General features: G+C 40.5%; 2 protein-coding genes across 7 annotated transcripts in view; both read left to right on the top strand.

The window, feature by feature from the left end:
* Window positions 1-8,063, top strand: part of wapl (wings apart-like) — a 57,241-nt gene extending 49,178 nt beyond the window's left edge. The window contains exon 14 of the mRNA XM_067114188.1: window positions 6,656-8,063. Within this exon, the coding sequence (XP_066970289.1) occupies window positions 6,656-6,805 (150 nt within the window). The 3' untranslated portion in view covers window positions 6,806-8,063. The remainder of the gene's footprint in view (window positions 1-6,655) is intronic.
* A 5,517-nt stretch (window positions 8,064-13,580) lies between these two features.
* AspRS-m (aspartyl-tRNA synthetase, mitochondrial) overlaps window positions 13,581-18,336 on the top strand; it is a 98,391-nt gene continuing 93,635 nt past the window's right edge. For 4 of the 6 annotated variants that reach the window (XM_067114194.1, XM_067114191.1, XM_067114195.1 and 1 more), the window contains exon 1: window positions 13,612-14,158. In XM_067114194.1, the coding sequence (XP_066970295.1) occupies window positions 14,026-14,158 (133 nt within the window). In that variant the 5' untranslated portion in view covers window positions 13,612-14,025. Of the gene's footprint in view, window positions 14,159-18,336 lie in introns of all 6 variants that reach the window. The other 2 variants (XM_067114190.1, XM_067114192.1) reach the window with 2 other exon arrangements.

Genomic DNA, 18,336 nt, shown 5'->3' with positions numbered 1-18,336 from the left:
GATTAAACTGTTTTTTGATATAAGTAACTTACCAAGTAATTACATAGTTACTAACTCACACGCCAGCCTTTTATTTAAAAAATTGTGGTAGCACTTCGATTGTTTAGTATAGGTGACAAGCCCCGCCCACTAACGGGAGTACTGGAAAAGACTTAGCAGATAAGCTCATTCTGTTTCTGCCCATCTCAAATAAACATTGGGGGTTTGCAGCAGCTTTTGTTCATTGATTTTTGGTTGAATAACTGGATTTTGGTGAAGTAGTATCGCTTATTTTTAGTAGCCTTCAAACTTTGATAGCTTTCAGGATAAATTTTTTTAGTTTTTGTTATTATTATGTCTGATTCAAGTTCATCTAGTTTTCACTACTGTAGTGAAGGTTGCAAAACCAGTTTGATCAAATCTTCATATGACTAAGGAGAGAAATTGTGCTGAATGTAATGATTTGGCTGAGTGCCCAGCGCCAGAAGAGCATAAGTGGAAGGTACTTAAATCTTACCTAGACAAGTAAAGGACTGGAAGAAGAATGTGGCCTCTAGATCCCAGAAACATGCTTCACCTAGCCTAGAATCTATTCCTAAGCCTAGGTTTGAAGGTAGCCCGGCAATTCTTTCTTCCCCCCTTCCTGCTTTTTCTCCTGCTACTTGCCCTCCTACTTTTAATCCACCTACTCCTGCACCTGGCTCCCTTGCTTCCAACCTTTGCCATTGCCAGTCTTGAGTCTAGGTTTGACAAGGAATTTAACCTAGAAGTGGAGGAGGTGGCTACTCATCCCGCTTGTTTTCTTAGACAAAGGTCACTGTCCTGCTCCTCCGAACCTGGGAGAAGACATACCAGAAGTCCAAGGGAGGCCGGTGGAGTTGGCCCACAGGTAGCTGCCCCTTCAGTCAAACCTGTTGCACGTTCCCGGGTATCGGCAGACAGCCACTGGTAAGGTGTCTTGACAGGATACAATGTTGTGCAGGTGGAGGAGGTGGCTTCTCGTCCTGCCAGTTCCTGTAGACGAAGGTCTCTGTCCTGCTCCCCTGAGCCTGGGAGAAGACATACTAGAAGTCCAAGGGAGACAGGAGGGGTTTGCCCACGGGTAGCTTCCCCCTCAGCCGAGCCTGTTGCGCGTTCTCAGGTATTGGCAGACAGCCACTGGAAAGGCGTCTTGATGGATGTGCACCAGTTATTATCCAGTTCTAAGGTTTCTAAGGTTTCCAGCCTGACAGGAGGCACCGCAAGTGCTATCTTGTTGCAACTCTACCTCGGAGGAGGCAGGCACATGATGTTGCACGCCATTCTCCACTGCCTTTTAAGCAGTATAAGGAGGCGAATCTCAGCCCAGCCTTCCTGTAGCTTCGCTGTGGATCCCTCTGTCTGCCTCAGTCCGACATCCACTCCCTCCGTGACAGGCCAGAGGCCTTCTCTCCTGAGTGCCTGCTTCCGAGTCTCATAGCCTATGCACCTTTCCTTCAATATTTGCTGATGAGCATTCCTACCTTTTTTGGCACCAGCTGCCCCAGCCTAGCCTGCCTTGTCCTTCCTGATGAAGAGCCATCCAGATGACAGATCTAGGCTCCCCACAATGGTGCTTTTATTATCTTCAAGGAAGGCACTCAAGGAGATTGAAGATGGCTTTCTGCCAGGAGGGAGCAAGGTCAGGCTTCCTTCGCCTTTCCTCCCTCCTGCTTAGTCCGTAGGAGGTATCTTTTCCTACGCCACCGGGTAAGCTCCTTCCCAAAGCTCAGTGTTTTTGTCAGCAGAACTTGACCACTGTATCAAAGACCTCTTCGAAGTGTTTGAAGTTTTCAGTTTCTTGGACTGGACGGTGAGAGCGCTAGCCAAGAAGATTGGTGATTGCAATGATTTAGTAGGAGAGATCACCTCGGCCTGGGTAGGACTCCGTTCTTGTACGGACAAGGCCATCAGGGATGGCTCTCTTGAACTTGTGACTCTTTTCTCTCTGGGGTTTTGAAGAAAAGAGAATTATGGTGCTCCCTTACACTAAAGGAGTCTCTCAGACCCAGAAGTCGGACATTCAAAAAAAATCAACCCAGGATCTTCTGGCTCTTCTTCCAAACGCCCTAAGGATCCGTCTGCTTATGTTCCTAAGATGGTCTCTCCTCTCCAGCAACATCCCTTTCATGGGAATAAGCACAAGTCACAGAATAGGACCCGCTCCAATGCTCTCAGCCAGAACTATCAATAGGAGCTCAACCAAGTCCTTTCCTGAGAAATGAGGAAGAAGTCCTCCATGCACAACTGGGAGTCAGACTTGAGTTTTGGGAGAAGTGTAGTATTAGAGGGGCTGAACAGTGGATTGTCAAGGTTCTGAGGGAAGGCTACTCCATTCCGTTATGGAGAGCCCCCCCTTTAGTCATTTCTTCCATCGCATTGACGGCCTACTCAAGAGGCTTGGAGAATCATTCAACCCTTTTCAAGGAGGTCTCCTCTCTCCTAAAGAGAGCTATAGAAGTCAAGGACATCAACTCAGAGGGCTTCTACAACCATCTGTTTGTGGTCCCCAAATGATTGGGGGTTGAAGACCAGTCCTCACCATAAGCGCCCTCAATCTCTTCGTCCAGAAGATCAAGTTCAAGATGGAGATGAACCAGGCCACTTGAGTCCTCTCTCCTCTAGCAGATGGCTTCATTTAATAGTCATAAACATCAGTCTATATCTGGATGATTGGCCTCTTCAGTCCCCTTCGAGGGAATAGTGCACGAAGGACTTTTAACAAGATTCTTCTCAGGAACTGGGTATTATCAACCTTCAGAAGTCCCAGTTGGCCCCGTCACAAGAGATCCGCTATTTGGGGAGTAGTTTCAACTCTCGGACTTTTCTGGCTTTTCCGTCTGCCAAGAGAATTGCCAGCTGCCTTCAGACAGTCCACAAGTTTTTAGCCCTTTCAACTTGCTCAGCCCATCAGTGGATGACCCTACTGCGGGCTGTCATCCGTCAAGACATTCATCAAGTTAGGCAAACTTCATATGAGAGTTTGCAATTCTACCTCAAGGCCAACTGGGACAGGGAAACACAGTCAGACACCACGCATTTCCCATAAACCCAGAGGTCAAGTTGGACCTGCAGTGGTGGCTGTCCGACCAAAGACTTTCGTAAGGAAAGTTCCTTCATCCTCTGAGCCCGGACCTAGACTTCTATTCAGGAGCCTCGGATCTAGGCTGGGGAGTCCTCTTGGGGAACCGGGAAGTTTCTGGGACTTGGTTGCCGGAAGAGCAGAACCTTCACATCAACATCAGAGAGCTGAAAGCAGTTCACTTAGGGCTTCAGTGCTTCTCGACCCTAGTTCACAAGACTCTGGTATTCCATTCAGACAATTCCACAGCCCTAATGTACATACGAAAGAAAGGCGGCACTCACTCATTTTCTCTCTGCCAGACATCAAGAAACCTTCTGCTCGGGGCAGATCAAAATCAAGTGCTAGTCACACGATTTATTAAGGGAAACTAAATGTTCTGGCAGATGAACTGAGCCGTCAAAAGCAGGTCCTTCCCACTGAGTGGATCTTGGATCCCCTGGTGTGTCAGAGTCTGTGGAACCTGTGGGGTAGGCCGACATTGGACCTGTTTGTTACCTCAAGGAACCATCACCTTCCTCTCTTTTCCAGCCCCAGACCCTCCAGCATGGGCAACAGATGCCATGCTGCAAGATTGGTCCTACTTGGACCTATACGCCTTTCCTTTCTTCAAGATGGTCAGGGAAGTGCTGAACAAGTCATGGGCTCATTGCAACGTTACGATGACCGTCATAGCCCCTTTCTGGCAGCAAAAACCATGTCTTCTCAGACTACCTCACTTCAAGAGATACCACCAAGGGTTATCAAGACATGCTGCAAAGGCTATTGCAAGATGTAGGCGTCGATATTCTAGCCACATTACCAGGCTAAGTGGGCGATTTTCTGAAGCTGGTGTCAGACACAACGTCTCTTCTTCTGAGACATCCATGACCCAAATTGCGGATTTTCTCCTTTATCTGAGGAGATCTAGGAATCTCGTCCTCCACCATTAAAGGGTATCGAGCTGTGCTTAGATCTGTGTTTAAACGCAAGGCTGGATCTTTCATCAAACCCAGATCTTAACGACTTCATCAAGTCCTTTGATATGTCCAAGCATAGGAAGGAAGTTCCGGTTTCCTGGAACCTGGACGTAGTGTGGAAATGGGTAACAGGTCCCTCTTGTGAGCCCCTAGATTCCTCTTCTCGGAGAAAACTTACCCGGAAGACAGCTACTGCTAACTTATTAGCGAGATCCAAGCCATCGTAAAAAGGTAGGTTTTTTCACAAGGAGACACAGTTTGCTCCTTTACCCTCGGAGTTTAGCCAAAACAAGGACCCATCCAAGGCCTAGCCCCGTTGTTTCTCCATTAAGAACTTAACGGACATCCTTGGCTCTGAGGAAGAGTTCTTTGTCCAGCTAGGGCTTTAAGGTATTACTTGAGCAGGACCAAGGTGATCAGAGGGCCATCCAGTAACCTCGGGTGTTCTGTCATGAACCCGTCTTGCCCTCTGACTAAGAACACATTACGAGGCGCACTCCCTGATTCAGGAGGACATTTTGCCTACTTTTAAAATGACAATCCACTGTGGATGGGTTGTGGTGTTTTCAGCATAGGTGTCAGCGTTGTCTGGTTGTTTTTTATATTGGTATTGCACCCAGGGCAAGGATACTTGGGTATGCTTTGCCAGCGATCAGGCCTATCCTCTGCTGCAAGGCTCCCACTTAAGTAGAGGCAACCCATGGCTCAGCTGCCACACCACTACAGGTTAAGATGAGCACCAACCAGAGGCAGCATTCACCTGCAGTAACTCTCTTACCAGGTAAGGAAAGACAAGCATTGTTTCAATGCTAGCAGATTTTCTATTTCAAAGTCATTACCTTGCTTTAATGTTTTTGAATAAAATATGTCCATGTGTCCCACCCCATTTAATGTGGGATTCAGCTATGTAATGACATTTTCATAATAAAATTAAGTTATATATACTTACCAAGTAATTACAGAATTGGAGCCCACCCTCCTCCCCTCTCATGCCTCTCATGGACATAAGGGCACAAACAGAATGAGGTTATTTGCTAAGTCGTTTCCAGTACTCGTTAGTGGGCAGGGCTTGTCACCTGCACTAGACAATTGAAGTGCTACCGCGATTTTTTAAATAAAATGCTGCCATGTGAGCTAGAAACTATAGCTATGTAATTACTTGGTAAGTACAGTATATATGAAACTTAATTTTATTATAAAAAATGTCATTTTTATAATAATAATGTACCTGTCCAATTACTCCAAATTTACCTGCACTAATTTTATTTTCATATGTGCACAAATCCCATGAGGGTATGTTAATGTGACTTGGTTGTCATGTTTAGCAGTTTTATGATGATGGCAACAGAGTCAGCCTCACACTTCCCTACGATACAAAGGCAGAAAACACAATTCAAATGAGACCATCATTGATGACACTAATGCTAACATTAAGCTTTAGTCATTTTAGTAATGCTTTGTTCGCCATGTTATAACCCAGCACAGTCATGACTAATCTCAAAATCTGTTGTATCGTTGTTCAGCTTACTAGTGTTAGGTTATTTTTAGAGTATTTGAAAAGTTTGCTAATATCATTCATTTGCTCATAAATTGATGCTTTGAGTTACATTCAGTGTGGGGAAGTAACTGAAATATGCTTGAGTTAGGAAATGAAGGCTCTGTTCCATCATGAGTTTTGTTTACTAATATTTTAGAGCTAGTTTGCAAAATATGAATTCTTCCATTTTAGGGAAATAAAGCCTATCTATCATAATTTTTGTTAATAGAGTAAAAAAATACTTGAGTGGGGGATCTAGGGAGATGAAATTGTGAGAAGAGAAAGTTTATTCATTCTAGCCACATTATGGGAGATGTACAGGATTGACACTGCAAAAAAAAATGGAGTAATGTTGCCTGCTTGAAGTTGAATGCTATTTTCATCACATCATGTTCACATTGGTAAAGGTAGTTTATAATAGTCAAATTTTAAATATCTTTGAGTGATTAGTTGTATTGTTAATTCTCATTATTATTATTATTATTATTATTATTATTATTATTATTAGACAGTAGTTTAACTGGACTACTAAGTCAGATGGTAAATTTAGAGGCTGGCTGGAAGCACTGTGTTTTTGTGAAAAAGCTTTATTCACTCAACCCAATCAGTAGTAATGTCTTTTGCGTGTGTGTGTCCAAAATGTCAGGTTTCCATATACTGTATGTCATCTTGTCAGGTAGGAGGAAGTAAGTCCTGCTATCATTTGCCATATAGATTCTTGGTTTGTCTCAATTGCAAGTGAATTCAGTATTCTCTATTCTCAAATAAAACTGGTGAATCTGGAAGTTTGGGACATAAAGGTATTTATGGTATATGATTGGTGATGTGATGAAACAAAATTTGTTCTTAAGTATGGCAGGAATCAGAATGGGGACAGATATGAACAGTAGAGAGAAAGCAGTGCAGTCAGGAAGGGATGTGATTGGCGTCTAGTAATACCCACAGTGTATTGCCTAGCAGACTTTTTAAACAGTGCTTCCATTATGTGGTGTTGTTAAGTAACAAGGCTCTTGATAAGGTTAATTTTTTATGTTGAATGTAGAATGCCTTTTTATTTATTATTGTTTTTCCTCTCCCAAGACGAGTCTCCTGCGGAGTTTGAAACCAACGGAGAAAGTTGTCAAATATATGGAGAAATTAGATGTAACCCCAGAAGATGAGGCAGAAGCTGAGAAAAAGAAGCAGCAGCAAGAGGAGGAGGAATCCGAAGGCTATGCTTTTGGTTTCTAGTTTACATGTTAAAAATGGAAAGAGAGTGTATTTAATTTGCAGTACATAAAGAGTACATTATGTATAAATATTTGTTGAGTTAGAAAGATATTAGTGATTGTATCCATAAATAAATTTTGTATAATTGATTTTTTGCTAGTATGTACCAAATGGAATGTGAAAATTGAACATTTTTGAGAGTTGTCCAAAGAAATGTACATACCACAGAGTTGTTTTGAACTTTGGGAGAGAAAACCCCTCTTTCTCATTGGAATATTTTCCTTATCTTCTTTCTCCTGCACGATGTGCGGCGCCAAGAGTACAATTCGCATTTTCTGACACAGTAGTGCAATAGATGCCGCAGTTCTTGATTTTTCCTTTTTCTTTTTTTACCCCTCCTTTTCTAGCCATGTTGTAACTGGCAAACCCAAACCAAAGAGGCAGCACTAGGTTAATCCCCTCAGCACTTCATAGTTCCCCCATTTTTTGTGTTGTCGTAGGGGGAGCTGGTGCAGCAAACAGCAAGAACCCCCAAATTGGAGAGGCTTTTAACTGGTGAAGGGGGAGTGTATAGTTTAGAAGAGGAAAAAATAAAATACTTTTACAGTTTTGAAAACTACAGAGATGAGGACCCTATTTTCATTGTATTATAGATGTGTCTTTTATGCTACAGTGGATGGAGATGTATGAGAGTCTAGTTTTCCTTTTAGGGTTCAACAAATCTTAGCATACACAAGTAGCAGTTGTGCTGTGGTGTTAAGAAGTGTTTGCTCTCCACTACCAGTGACCTGATTCTATTATTTTTTTGTTTTTCTTTTATGATGGTTATGATTGTACAGTATATTTGCATAATGATAATTCTTTTATTTCTCTTACACGTCTGATAGGAGTGTGTGTGGTAAAAATTTAAAGTTCCACAAGTAGTTTTTTCTATTTTGTGATGAGGTTCCATAGCATGACTAATTCCTTTTTATATATATATAAAAGAACCTCAACAGATCTCAATTTCACATTAGATTAAATTTTCCTGAAGAGGATGCATCTGAGAGCGCAAGAGAGAGAAAGGTGAGATGTTGAGCACGTTTGTACAATCTACTACAGTATATGCTTGTTGGGGAAGTTCATTCACAATTAAAATTCATTTTGTTTTTCAATTCTCATGTCATTGATCACATAATTCAGTTAATTTATTTTTAATTTTTAAGTTAGCATATACATTCATAAGATTATTTTTTTCGTATGAGCAAGAACACATATTCCATTAAAGTACTGAGAGAAATAGTTTTTTTTATTAACCTGCACTGTTATAAAATGATTAGTAAAAATTGGTTTCACAGTATTTCATACAGTGGTGTCTAAGGAAATAAGTATTAACTTGTCAATTAACTTAACCAATTTTGCATGCGTTAATAAATTCAGCAAATATTAATGAAAAATACATAGGTGATGTCACAACCTTGTTTTACATGGAAACTGACAAGTACAGTAATTAAGGTTGCCATTGGACTATTGTAGATTGTATTTGTTTGCCATTTGAACTCAACGGATCCCAAACACCACCAAAAGTTGTATGTGTTATTATTTTTGAGCTCTCAATGCAAAGGATATGAAGAATTGATCATCAGTGTATGTACTTCAAGTAAGCTTCAACATGATTTCAGGATTTCAGTAGCTTGCAAGAGCAGTACCAAAATGGAAGTGCCTCCAGTAAAAGGTAAATAGAGGAGATGTGCTATTGAGAAAGTTAAAAAACAGAAGGTGAGTTGTGAGGGAATAATTGGGTCATCCCAGTTTAGATCAGTTGTAATTTTAAAGGTACCAGGTCAAGTCTGCCCACTATGGACTAAAAGTTCCAGTAAAAATCTTCCAAGTTAAATTTGATGAAATGAGTATTACAGTAGTTCAGTTATGATATCTGTTCCTTCATCTTGGACATAGGTTCTCCCATGTGTACTTTGCTCTTGTTCCATTTTTCATAAATTTCTTTAATGCAGTGCGAGTTTACATTGGTGAAATTGACACACGATGTATAATCAGTTCTTATGTCCAATTTATCTTAAACTTCCTTGAAAGTGTGAGTAAGCTTATAGGAAGTCAGATTTGGCTGTGATCATCAGCATATTTTGGATCAGAATTACAATCACATCCTGACTTAGAAAAATTATGAGAAACTAAAAACAATTTGATGGCCATGTAACAAGGCATACCCTTTGGACTGTGGTTAGTGGCAGGGATTTGCATCATACTGGAGGATTTACTTACATAAATTATATAAAATATTTTTTATTACCATTTGATTATGACTCGTAGGGGGTTATTGCCGTCAGTGCACCTCATGCAGTGTACTGTAGGCATTATATACTAAAGGTTCTTTGCAGTGTCCCTTTAGCCCCTAGCTGCAACCCCTTTCATTCCTTTTACTCTACCTCCATTATCCTTCCATCTCGCTATCCACCCTCTCTTAACAAATATTTCATAGTGCAACTACAAGGTTTTACTCCTGTTACACCTTTCAAGCCTACCTACTCTCAACTTCCTTTGCAGCACTGAATGACCTCAGAGGTCCCAGTACTTGGCCTTTGGCCTCAACTCTATATTCGATTCAATATATGATTATGCTTAAAGCCATGAGCTAATTATGTAATTGATTCTGTGGTAGAAAACCCATGGTTTAATAAATGTCAAATTTTTACAGGCAGATAGACAACATTAGGTTACTGTTTACCAAGACTAGTATACAATAATGTGATTGTCAGGTTAATTTGAATATTCTCAGGATTCTGTTGGTTACTGCATAAGTTTGCAATAATTAAAATGTAACGACATGAAAACGTGCAAGCAGAGCCACTAAATTGGTGGAAATTAGGTTTATTATGAAGAAACGAGGAAATATTTGTTGAGCATGTGGAGATATTTTGCTATAACGTTACAGTAAATATGCCACATCTAAAAGTAAATTGTTTGGCTAGGCAGTTAAAAATAAATTTAAGATATGATGAATTGATAGAACTAGGGATGGAACAGGAGTACAGATCACTTAAGATACTGTATTAGAGAGAAAGGATAAATGTACATTAATTTTTTGTTACCAGGATACTAACATCCATACTAGATGAGGATGATTGGCCATTGCACAGTGCAGTACAGCTGCTCAAAAATAATACCTGAAGTGTTGCAAAGCAATATCTTGAAGTATGTACTTAGAATTACAGACTGCTTAAATAGAACATAATCAATTTGAAGATGAGTCATAGTATAATTGTGCAAGATGCCTTGAATTTTCGCAACACTAGGAGTACTAGAGTTTCCTAAGGGTAGGTCATCCAAGGAGCGATCAATCACAAAGCGGAAAAGTTTCTTTAAAATTAGCATTTGTCCAAGTTGAAGACACTTCATCAATGCCAAGACCTTTGTCCACATTGAAGAGACTAACAGGTTTCAAGAAGGTATTAAACATATTACGTATGTTAATAGAACAGGTCTATGATTGTAATAAGGAAAAAACTTTGCAGATTCTTGAAAACTTGGCAATTGAAAGCCAAAATGCCTCTAATGCTGAAAATCAACGTCCATACAACACGAGAACACCGCTTCTTGTCCGGTCATACTGTGCCGCCTGTAAACCACACGTGCAGTGTATGAAGAGTGACTGGGTGTTTGTAGTGGCCCAGTGGCGCTAGGCTAACACACGTTTTAACCTTTTACTTTACACCAATTACTACTTCCTTTCTTCCATCTTTCTGTCCAATCTCTCGCAATAGTTAATAAGCGTAATACTGTAGTGAGATTTTCTCCCAGTTTCACCTTAAGATTCTTGTAATACATCTTATTTTTGGGATATTTTTATCTTGCTGTCGAATCATTCTGAACTATCTCTTTTTCACTTCCGTAAGTTAGCTGAATGGCTGTGGCCCCAGTGCATAGCTTTTTAGCCTAAATTCCATGATGTATCTTTTATATACTGAAATCAGATGGGTTGGACAAGAAAGGATAGACCACAAGTTAATAGCTTCATGTGAATTTTACGGTTAGTGAGATAAGTATGACACTTTTTGAAAATGTTCGTGATATGCTCCAAATTTATAGTACTACGTGCGTAATAGTTTGGGCTGTTAATCCTTGGGAAATGACTGAAATGGAGATTTTCGAAGGGTCAAGTTTGGCAAGGGCTTTAAGGTAAAATTAACGCAGCAGCAGTTGATGGACTAAAGGTTTACCTACACGGATTGTGTTCAGGAATCGGTATGTTTAAAAGTGTTAAAATAAACACTAAGCGAACCGGAACGCAAGCTAGAGGGAAGCAAGATCAGGCAAATAATACCATTCACCGTTGACTCGCAACTTCATCTTAAAATCCAGCTATCAGTGTAAACAAAGAAGAAAATAGTTTCGAGAGTGTTGGTGACAGTTGGACTGTGAAGTTGAAATAGAGAAGGTAATAAGAAGAGGAGAATCAACCTGGATGAACAGGGGGAAAAAATCTGGACCACTGGTAAAAAAAGTTTGTTAGTAAACCGAGCAAAAATCTATTTTGCTCGTATCAAACCTGTAGTTTATGCTGCAGAGAAAGTGGAAATTGCTGGGATTAAACTGCATGGACCGTATCCCTATTGTTATTGTTACATGCTCAATAACTACCAAAAGCCTTATATAACAACACCGGAACGCTTGTATGGATTAGGTAAGTCCTGTAGTGTGAGAAGTTACAATTAAAAATAAAACCTGTCGTAAGGCAGCGTTTAATCTAGAATAAATAATGATACAGTTTCGAGACACGGAAGGCTCCTCTTCAGATAAAATTAAGCACCCAGCCATGGGTGTTAATAAGAGTAGGAAATAAAAATAAGTATCAGCGACAAAAAGATCACCAAAGTCACACCAAGCTGACCATTAAATCTTCCAACAACATTTGTAAGGTTAGCTGTCATCAGAACATGGCGAGAGAGATCTCTCGATCCCAGCCAGTTTGCAATAGTGACTACATCTAATTACTATCAAAGATCAGCCGAGTTCGGCATTTTCCTTTAAAATGTTGAGCAGCCACTCTCTCTCTCTCTCTCTCTCTCTCTCTCTCTCTCTCTCTCTCTCTCTCTCTCTCTCTCTCTCTCTCTCTCTCTCTCTCTCTCTCACACACACTATAAAAAAATATGGCCTTTCAAATCTAGTTTGGTTCCTGAGAGGGCTAGAAATTAGCCACCCTGCATATACATGCTTTACAGTTTGTTAATGTAAGTATCAGATCTATCACCTGTTGCAAGCATAGTAAAATGCAATTTGAAAATAAAAATAAAAGGGAAGTGAATTAAATTCACTCAGGTACAAGTTTAACTCAAAACTAAATTTGATAACTAATAGTTGGATATGCCCAGTACAATTTATTTTGTTATAGTCTTTACACTGACACTCAAAATGATTAACGAGTAGGTGTCCATGCATAAGTGTCAGAGCTCTTTAACTGAATGACTCGCCACTGATCCCCACTCCAAATAGAATCGTTTAAAACTTTGAGTTCAGAAAAGCTGTAGATTTTGTTTCTGCGAGTGTTTTCATATGGCATGCTCATTGCAAGAAATGGAGGATCTAATCAGATCTGCTCCCAGCGATGACCGAAAGACTGTCAACTGTAATATATTCAGAGTTTAATATGTAATGATTTTTTAAAATATGAACATGTGGAATTCCTTGGCTCTACATGACACCTAAATTTCCTGTTGCTTTGGTTTAAATTTATTGACCTTCGTAACTCTCAAAACGGAACCCAACGGAAGTACGACAAACGTGATTTTACAATGTACTGATAAATTCCATTTAATGCACAATGTATAGAAAAGAAACAGCACCGGGTCAGTGTAAAAGGTTTGTTTCGCTCTACATTTGACCTAGGCCTATCACAGGTAAGCTTTAGTTCAAGTTGCATAAGCGTTACTGGATATCTGTATTTGCCACACTATCTATTTTTACCCAGGATATGTCATATCTGTGGAAGATGTAAGCATTGATGTGGAAAAAAATCCAACAGACATAAATTTAACCAAAAGATGATGTGCTAATGACTAAAAAGTGTCTTAATCACTAGGGGTACACACCAGTGAGGTCCATCAATAAAAACATCAAAGCGACATTATCATAAAATAACTCAGTCCTGTAGAAGACAGTTATAAATTTACAAAACGCATAACTAAAAGCGAACAAGATCTTGTACATAATGAATCATCAACGATGAAACACTCAGTGGTTAAGAAACCGAAATTTTATTTTCCTCCCCCAACCCCTTCCACAGTAAGTATAGAGACTCCGAAGAAATGTAACCGTAAAATGCTACGTGTTTGTATCGACATGGATATGTCACATGGATCAGCATTTCTGAATGTCAGTTAAAAAAAAAATTCCTTCATTCTGTAAAACACCATCCCTAGATTCAGGTGAAGTAACTGCAGAACTGATGGGGAAGTCCAGAAATTACAAACAGCGTTTTGGGAAGGTGGACTTGTTTGATGAACTAGATTCAAGAGAAAAGTTTATTATGCAGTCTGATACTTTTAAGTGTATGGGAGAGTATACGTGAGTAAACCGTGAATACAGAAATTGTCGACTATAGTGACCCTGTGGGGAACAATGCTGCAAAGCAATAGGGGGGTTATTTGGGTGATGTTTAACACTACAAAATGTTCAAATACTTTGGATTATATGAATAATTCTAAATTTTACCGACAATTTTTAACAATCGGGTGTGTTTTACTTTAAAGTTAGACTATTTGGTAATTAGATATTAAGAAGTAGTCTGAAGTACGTGATTACCAGATTACAGAGAACGTTCCCATGTAAACACGATTCGGTTACATTAAACAATATTTCCAACTTTCTTACGAAATGTGTTAAATGTTGGTATATCCACTGTACATAAGCGAATGAAAGTCTAATCCTACTTTATTTATCGACATCAAACACCATATCATGTAGCTTAAATACCGGTACTTTGCAGTGTCTTACGTGACACCGCAGCGGTTCTTATGAAGTTTACGTTTCTATTTGCCGGCGTGTCTTGGATATATATCCTATATTGTTGTTTATATACAGATAGATTGGAAAGTGAAATTTGTGACAATTAAGAAACATTTATTTCTGCAAAGTGTCAAGTGAATAGGGCTAGGAGCAAGCTCATTTGCTACCAGGTTTTCAGAAAATTGTCACTTACAGCTTATTGAAGGCGAGGAGACGTTTGACGGCCAGGTTTCCTCAGGATGAGAAATTCACTTTTACAGTTAGTTTGTTTAGCGAAGCATCTGCAGAATCAAATTAGAGTGGGACCACTGCTGCCTAAGCCAGTTTCTCCTTTACTGTGGAGAACCATTCATGGTCATAGACCTAAATATGGTGAGTTGCTTAGGACTAGTAAAAGTAGCAAAAATACCCTGGTAAGTTGGCTGCCTATTTTACTTTAAACCACTATTGATTTTTGGACTTTGAAGTATCAGTATCGGTAGAACTATAGGGTAGCGCCGCGTCGCCGACGGCACTATAACTTGACACTTTCTGCAGTTTTTTGGTTGCTAATTATGAATTTACCTTTCATTTTTGGCGCTCGAGTCTAATTAACCCCTGAAGTCCATCCAACAAGGGGTTTCCATACACGATCTTCACAAGACAGAGCACGGCTACATCTGTTTCGGACGGTTCATATCCTGTCCGGCAAGTACAATAACTTGTTAACGTATGGGTAACCACCCCCCCCGGGCCAGTACTAAATACGGCGAAGGGACATTCCATTTGGCCGACAACAAACAGATGCACCGCCAGTATCAGAACCCCTAAAAGTGTAGAAAAAGCCAGTTGAAAAGGTAAAAACAGGCACGGAGCTAATATATAGAATTACCTCAGTATCCTATGTTTTAATGTTTGCTTTGAGCGCTTCTGACTTTTGTTTTGTTAGCTTTTGGAGTACTTTTGGAGATAGCCTAGAATGCCCCACCCTTATAGCCTAGCCTATGATTTGGATGACCACAGTGGAAAGCGAGGCTTCTGGATCAGGGAAAAACACAAAACGAGTAAATACAGTATAAGAACCTTAATCCCATTGATGGTTCTTATTCAGATGAAGTCTACATAGGTTAGCCTAAACTTTTAAGTTTTTATGAATTTCCAAACATTGTGGTTGGTGCTAAACAATTATTATTTTTTTTTTTTTATTTCCAACATTTATTTTAGCTATGACAATTAGCCTTGGGTGACCTCAGCGGGAAACTGGGGCTTGGGGCAGAAAACCAAAAACATGATTGGGTAAAACTGAAGACAACTACTGTGTCCCTCTGGTTTAATGACTACCAGTTTACGTGCAAAATTGGCACTTTGTTTAATACCAGCACCTTGGGGATGAACGTAAAAACATAAACTACAGATGATAAATTTAAAAATTAAAAAAAAACGTAAACAAAAATAAAAGGCAGTACATCCTCCAGTTGGCAACTGGCATCAGCAGTAGCCTTCCAATGTAGCAATAATAGTACCAGCAGGAATAGTATCCATAAGTCACAGCTGTTGGAAATATACATTTCCCAGCATATTCCAGCAAGAAGGCACACATTGGTTCTCTTTTCCCAATTCTAGTAGTTGACTGAAGTCAGCAAAACCATATTTTCTTTTATAGATACAATACAGACCATCTCCTTTTATGTAGTATTCCTCTACATGAACTGAAAGAGGTTGTTGAAGCTTAGTAACAAGGTGATTAATTGGTGGCATAAAGTCACCACCTTCTCTTTGGATGCAGCTGTGAGTGGACGTGTTCATGCCCTCGTATCTTACTGCCCTGTTGAAGCTTCAAAGTATTTTGTTGATAAATCTGGACTGTGGAGTTACTTTGATATGGATGTTGCTAAAAAAGGGTATGGTTGAGCAACATAGATGTATAGGACTTGAGTGAGTGTGGCTGCCTTATGTCCTTCATTACTATTCATCCTCAGTTTTATTTGTTTTGCATGGGTAGGATTTGCAGCCCTGAAACTCCTTGTGAAGACTATGTTGGCTGGTCCCCGTCACAGTGGAAGAGGTTTGGTAATAAGCACAGGAAGGTGAAAAGACATTCACCAGTGTTTTCATCAGAGATGTCACTGTAGTTTCTCATCTGTTTGCTTCTAACTCATCCTATGGGTGAAAAAATGCAGGTGCATGCCTCCTTCATCCTTCTCATTGAGCTGTTCCTGACCCCTGTCTTCTGCCCTCTTCTCTCTTTTGTAGTAAGAAGAAGCCTCAAGACCTTTCACACAAAGCCTTAATGGACTCTTACGTATCTTCCGTTTCTGAAGATTGATGGTAGTGTTTACTCACCTCTGGGTGAGAAGTTAGCTATAGGTAGGGTTGACAGTGGGTTCTCCCTAGTGTGGTTGTCACCCAGTGTCTTTCTTCTTCTTTTGAGATACGAGGCCTACCCTAGAATCTTTTCTAGCTTGTAATTCTATGGGTATGCCTAGAAGAGAGTTGGTGGTACCTTCTTGTTGTGCACATGCACACTACTTGGATTATTTTTGTGGGAGTGTTCATGCATGACAGGTCTCCACCTTACAATACTTCTGGGTATTGTGGTGACTTGCATGCATGTGCTTATGTTGATGCTTGGAGTACTCCTGGCCCATCTAGATTTCTCAATGTGTGTGTGTGTGTTGTGTATGTATGTGTGCACAATAGTGCTTGTGAGCATTCTCCTGTGCCGTCTACTAGTTCGGCTTTAGCTGATCACAGGGAAGTCTATGGAAAGTTGACCTTGGATTGGAATGTGGTCATTCCATTCATGGGTCAGTCTTAGTTCATGGTTCAGCAATTGGCACTAGTAGGTCTGATCCTTTGTGTCCATGATCCCATGAATGTTCATCAAGGCAGGTTAGTGTATCTGCTCCTCTTGCAGGATAGGAACCAACGCATACTATAGAGAGATCTGATAGTACCCAAGGGTCCTTGTTAGTGCCCCCACAGTCCGAGTTAGAGAGGCACTCTGAGAGATCATTGGACTTGGGCTCATTCATAAGTGCAGCGATCTCAGGGAAGCAACCAAAGTGCCTTCTTGGAACCCAGTCTTATTGCTAGAGCAAATTCTGGTACTCGCTCCTCAGGCAAGATGATCATTTTAACGGCATTCTCCACTTGCTTGAGGTGTTTTGGAACAGGTAAACAATCTTATGTGTTGATTAGAAATTTCCCTGGCTTAAAGCAGCTTCCTCCACCTCTGATATGCTAGCTGAAGTTCCGAGTATCAGAGGACTCAGACTACTCCCCTTCAGGTTGACTCATCAGTCTGCAGGCTGACAAACACTTCCCTTGGAGAGGCTGACAAACAGATACATCTTTCTCACCTGGTGAACACACTTGCTAAACTATCTGTCACTGTTGTCTCATACACTGATGAGAGGGCCAGCCTGTGAGTAAATTTTGTCTTGTGAAGATCTGATTACAGTCGATCCCCACCTATTCACGGTTCCGGATTCGCGGACTCACCTGTTCACAGATTTCTCTATGGAACGTATGTACACATTATTTGTTGAAAATTCGCCTATTTGCAGTATTTTTCATCAAGAAATATTCACAAATTACTGTATTTTCATATTTTCGTGACTAAATGCGCTTTTTGTGATAAAACTATTAAAATATTCAGGTATAAGCATTTTAAGAGTTTTTTTTTGTGTTTTGAACTATCAAAATAGGTGGTTATTAGTGTTTTTTTAGAGGGGTTTTAAGTATTCACAGATTTGAGCTATTTGCGGGGTTAGTGGTATGCATCCCCCGTGAATTCCAGGGGTTGCCTGTATGTGGTAATACAGGCAGTCCCCGGTTATCGGCAGGGTTCCGTTTCCGAGGGTGTGATGATAACCGTAAATCGCCGCTAACTGAAAATCGGCGATTTCGGCGCTTTTTCGGCGATTTTCAGAGGTTATCGGCACCAAAAAGCGCCAATTTTTTGTTATCGGCGCCTCTGTTAGGTATGTAATGGCGCCAATACCCAATTATCAGCACCGATGAGCAGAAATTGTCGATTTTTGGCGCTGAAAATTGCTGACTTTTTGTTGCTAGACAAGCGCCATAAAACCGGATTGCTGTTAACCAAGCCCGCCATTAACCAGGGACTGCCTGTAGTCCTGTTTCAGCAAGTTTTGGCAGAGGTCAGTTTTTCCTTGCAGAATGGATTGATTTTTGACTTCTCTGTACTCTTTCAAAGAGTACAGTTGAGGTGGCAGTGGGGCAGTGGAAAGGCGCATTCTGGTACCCAGAAAACAGTAATTTACCAAACTGTGTTTTTCAAGCTTTCTGAGGCTTTGAAGGACACTGCAGCCAAGAGTTTTGGAGTGGGAACCCATATACCTTCTTTTTCACAAAAGGCCTAGGAGTCCTCCCAACCTTTGTGGCCCCTCACACCTAGCTCCAGCTCATAGGAAGGGGAAGAATGCGGTTGGGAATAATGAGGTAGGCTGTCTTCCTCTCCAGCTGCCATGAGTAGGGGGATGCCTGTCATGTCATTTGGCAATGTGGCAACAACAAGGGTCGGATCCCTGGGTACTCTGTGTCCT

The sequence above is a fragment of the Macrobrachium rosenbergii genome, chromosome 13 (genome assembly GCF_040412425.1).
Source record: "Macrobrachium rosenbergii isolate ZJJX-2024 chromosome 13, ASM4041242v1, whole genome shotgun sequence".
Lineage (NCBI taxonomy): Eukaryota > Metazoa > Arthropoda > Malacostraca > Decapoda > Palaemonidae > Macrobrachium > Macrobrachium rosenbergii.
Note: the sequence above shows the minus strand (reverse complement) of the source record. Positions and strands in the feature narration are given on the sequence as shown.